Consider the following 4,866-nt stretch of genomic DNA (forward strand, 5'->3'; position numbering starts at 1 on the left):
TGGTAACCCTACCTTTCCTCAATATGGCCCAGGAGTCTGGAGGGCGGGGGAGGGTGTGTAAGAGGGGGACTCTTGTGCCTTGGAGAGGGAGGTCCAGACTAGATGCTGTCCTCCCCAGAACTGCTACTCTGCAGTTCAGGAAGTCTCTCCTGAGATGGGGGGAAGGGAGGGGAATTTTGGAGGGGTATATTTCGTCACTGTTGTATTTTCTCTGATAGTGGATTGATTTAGTACTCATACCTGCAAACAAATGTTAACATGGGTGAAAGCTGTGTTTGCAGTCTCATAGGCTCCCACTTTACTCCTCAGAATTGCAGCTCTAGTTATCTCTAACACATTAGATCAAATACTTTTTTTTAAATGAGCTAGTAATTATAATGGTGGTCCGACCAATGCTACTTTCAAACCTTGCTGTAAAAGATTATCCTTTTTTTTGTTTTGTTTTGTTTTTAAAGGTGTTTCTTAATTGGTGCAAAAATCACTGCATAAACAACTGACTGTTGCTTTCCTTTTGATACTGTTTGGCCTTCAGTATTTAGTTTCCTAATATTGAAAGTAATCATTGGTAATCTTAATCTCCCAGTTGCTCCTGCAAATATAAGCAGCATTATCCTCTGTGTTCTGAAACCAGGTAGCTTGAAGTTAAGCAATCTAGGTCTCATCCGGAGGTAAAGTTGCTATGGCTAGAACTTGATATTTTTCTCATATTTTTATATTAAAAAGTAAAAACAACCTACAAAAATGTTTTATGCTGTATATACCATAAAGGAGTAGAAAAGGGTGCACACATTTTCCTTTGTAGTTCACCTTTAAACTATCAAGTGATATGCAATAAAGTCTCTGTGCTTTAAGAGGTCCATAAGAATATTTATCATAAGAAACAAAGTAGAATTGAGAAATGTCCTGATTTTATATGGAACTTTATAAGTCAAATTACTTCACTATTTCCAGTCATATTTACTGGGAGAAGTAAAAGGCATCGGAGGGGCCATATAACCATAAGTATTCATAACAAATCACAGACAAAAGCTAGGTAAATTTTCCCGTATAAAGATTTAAGCATAGAATATTGTGTAGCAAATTGCTTAATAAAGACTTGAAAGCCAACTTTGAGAAAACCACATATTGCATGTTGGTGCTGTAATCAAGTAATACGTTCATATGATTGTTCTGTTTAAATGTTTTATTGCAACATTTAGTAAAGAACTTTTGTTATGGTGGATAAAAACTTCCCTAGTTTAAGATATGGCCCCAATTTTCCAATGAGCTCTACATAGATTGACTTTCTCTTTGCCCACCCTCTCCCCCACCATTGAAGTTGATGTTGTTGAGCATGCTATGCAGGGGTCCAGCTCTGTGGGTCTCACTGCAGGATCTGAATTTGTGTGTAAGTATGCGCTAAGCATTCATTATAAAAATTTTATGTATTTATAACACAGTTGGGAAGTGCTGAAGAGATTGCAACATATGCTACCATTTCTTAAGTTATTAAGTAAATTAAAACTAATTCTGCAGGAATTTTGTATTTTATGGTACGAAAACATATTGTCCTTATTTAACTCGTGCTGTCTTTCTTTGCAGGTGGATACACGGAGCATACCAGTGTTAGCAAAATGGCAAAATTCTTATAGCATTAAAGTTGTACTTCAAGAGCTAAGACGTCTAATGATGTCCAAAGAAAATATGAAGCTTCCACAACCTCCAGAAGGACAAACTTACAGCAATTAATTTTAGCTGATTCTCAAACTTCTGTCTTAAAACAACAACCTTCTACTCATATTAATGTCTTGATTAAATCTCACAATGCAAACCACCCACACATTAAAAGAATTTCAGCTGGTATACATGACCTGGACATTTGTAAGAATATATATAATATATGTACGCCCAGTATGTTTTTAGGCACTATGGGAGGAAAAAAAGGCAGCACAATTTATTTTTTTCTCTTATCAAGACACTGTCATTTAAGCATAAGCCTGAAGTAGCTTAAAATTGAAATTCAGGTTTTACAAGATGAAAGCATGACAGAAAGTGTCAGATTGCTGTGGATTAATGTATGTTTCAGAAAATTAATCTCTCAAGAAGAAAAATTATAAATGGCATGCTTTACCCATCTGGCTTAGTAAAAGAGCTGCAGTTAAAATTGTTTTAAAGTAGCAGATAAAGTGAATACTGTTGCTCATCTTGTTTAATTTTGCTAAGGTGTGGGTGCCGACTACTATTAGTGTCACAAAGTATGTTCAGGATTGTTTTGATACCTGTATTTATAAAAGGGGGGAATGGATTCTGTTAAGCGGCTCCTGTGTGTTACATGTAATGGACATGGCAAATATTTGTTTACAGTCTTTGTTCTAATAAACAATGCATTTAAGTTTTAGTGAAACAAACAAAGGAAATAGGTGTATGGATATGTGATTGAGATTAAAGTTAGTCTTAAAATGTAAATAAAATGTGGAAAGTATCCTCTGAGGCTGTGCCATTTCTATAATAATGTAATATATGTATAGTACCTTGCAGAGGTAGCAAAAAGTTAAACACAATGTAGCAGTGGCTCTACATGTACCTTTTATTCTTACCACTATTTCTATATGCTTATTTTATTTGATAACTGAAGGTATTGGGATTATTGCAGAGGAGCAAATTCCATAATCTGCAGTTACACTTGTTTGGACAAACTTGCAGTTCAAAACCCTTTCTAAAATGAATACTTAAAATATTTTTTTTAGAAATGACATTAACTAGGCCACTTGGCCTAAGCAACTCCAGAGCAATTTCCAAACCGGACTGCTGAAATTCTGTCCTGCTTCTGTCTTTTCATCCTTAAAACCATCTTCTGCAGCTGCTACCTTGTTTTTCCATGTCACGTTTTTTCCCCCTGCACTTACTTTAACAGCTTTTTTTTTTAAATCTTCAAGCTAGTTTCCTTTTTGTTCTGTCTCACTTTCTCCTTACCCCAGCGACACATAAGTGAGAGACGTCAGGCCTTATCATTTTTATTAAAACCTCTTATACTACTGTTAAGAACTGTGTGGACATGCCGTATTTATCCCTCTGCATTCCTATGCTTCAAGTGCCAGTGGCACAATCTCATTGGTTAGAATGATTTCTGCCCCTTCAACAGTGAATTCTCCCCCTTCTAATTTTACTTATTCCTTTCTCACTATAGTTGTAGTTGGTGACATCCATGGGTTAGTTCTGCTATAGGTTTCTCAATGTTGTTCATGTTACCTTACTGGAAATGAGACACTCTAGTCTCTTGTGTGGAAAATGCAAAGATTTGTCCAGTTTACTAAAAAAAATTGTAACCTTGGGACTAGGTCAGTGACTTGTTATTCAAAACTTCATCAGTAATTCTCTTGGAAAAATGAATTTAATCAAAAGTCATCAACAGCCAGGGAACTTTCAACTTTGGTATCCTTATTGCCTATCCCTAATATGAAGAAAAAATTGTAAGAAAAGCAATAAACTAAGCTTTATTTTTTTTAATAGAAAGTTTTAGGTGGTGGTTGTCGGTAGAGGAAGGCTGTATTTGAGAGTCCTTAAACACATCTGACACATTTGCAGAGTTCACTCAGTGAAATGATAGCTGTCAGCTACCTCATGTCCATGTTATGTAACACATCACAGTATATGACGGAAAATTTGACTGAAGTGATTTTACCACTATGTATTCCTATTCCCTAATTTTAAATTAATTTAGATGTTTTGGATTCCACTAAATAAACTTTCATTATGCTAGCACTGCTAGTCTATATGTAATCTATTAAAATAGAAATGGAACTATTCAGCTCTGAGAAATAAATGTTCACTTTCAGGAATCTCTTTAGATTAAACAACTGGAAGAGATTGAGATACATTGCCAGACTGTCATATGGTTGGTGACAAGATTAACAGACGACTAGTGTGAGTGTGGAGCCATTGAGAAACTATCTCACTCTTCACTGAGTCGCTGAATATAGAAAAGTGTTGGCTTTCTGTTTGCACCACATGTTGTCCAAGTTAACTGTGCAATGTCTATTCCTCCTAGTCTGTTGTTTGATTATGGATCTCTGTGGAAACCTGCATGCCAGTTCCAGTTTTTGAGAGCAAGATCCATTTTGCATGTTGCAAACAAGCTGCACTTGATTTTCAAATAGCCACACTGGTTGTACAAAGGGGTAGCTACAAAACACTCATAATAATGAAATCTAAGCAGGGCAATTTTGAAGCAATTGTCCTATTGAAAAAAGGCCAGAGTTGTAGAAGTGTACAGTTTATCATTAAATAAACTCTTAAAATGTCCATAGATTATTGTACATAGGTCAATAGGTGAGACCCTTAAGGATGATTTCCTACTATTAAAGGATTCAAAACATAACTGCTTGTCCTCCAGTTGGGTCACATTATGATTTGATAAGTCCAGTTTTTTGTCTGGTAATTTATTTTCTGTGCTTTTTCGGGGTTAACTCTTTAAACCAGGTTTTAAAAAATGTATTGTATTATGATATAATAGGATTTTTAAGCATGGGTTTCCAATGGTTAGTGGTTTGTAATTTAATAAAGAAGTTTGTGCTTTTTTTGTAAGTACAATACTAGGGTAAATAGAGCACCAATTTAAATCAAACCACGTGGGGGAGAAAAATCAAAAGCTTCACATGTAGCGCATTTTCAAATTATGTTGGAGAATTGGTATAATAGAAGTGATCTTTAACTGGAATTTAAACTTGTGCTGTACTCTGATACCTAGCAAATGTGTTAAATTAAATTCTGCTGGGTAAATGCATAACAGGAGAAAAAATTACATATGTTGTATTTATTTCATATATTGTAGTGACTTACTGTTTAAAATTTAATGGGCTGCCCTTTATTTCTACTACCTGTGCTATT

At 35.2% G+C, this 4,866-nt stretch overlaps 1 protein-coding gene across 2 annotated transcripts in view; it reads left to right on the forward strand.

Annotated features, from left to right (window-relative positions):
* The window catches only part of UBE2V2 (ubiquitin conjugating enzyme E2 V2), a 44,306-nt gene extending 40,565 nt beyond the window's left edge, over positions 1-3,741 (forward strand). For both annotated transcript variants that reach the window (XM_034762897.1, XM_034762898.1), the window contains exon 4: positions 1,582-3,741. In XM_034762897.1, coding sequence (XP_034618788.1) covers positions 1,582-1,728 — 147 coding nt within the window. In that variant the 3' untranslated portion in view covers positions 1,729-3,741. The remainder of the gene's footprint in view (positions 1-1,581) is intronic.
* Positions 3,742-4,866: the final 1,125 nt, after the last annotated feature.

Source organism: Trachemys scripta, chromosome 2 (assembly GCF_013100865.1).
Source record: "Trachemys scripta elegans isolate TJP31775 chromosome 2, CAS_Tse_1.0, whole genome shotgun sequence".
NCBI classification, from domain to species: domain Eukaryota; kingdom Metazoa; phylum Chordata; order Testudines; family Emydidae; genus Trachemys; species Trachemys scripta.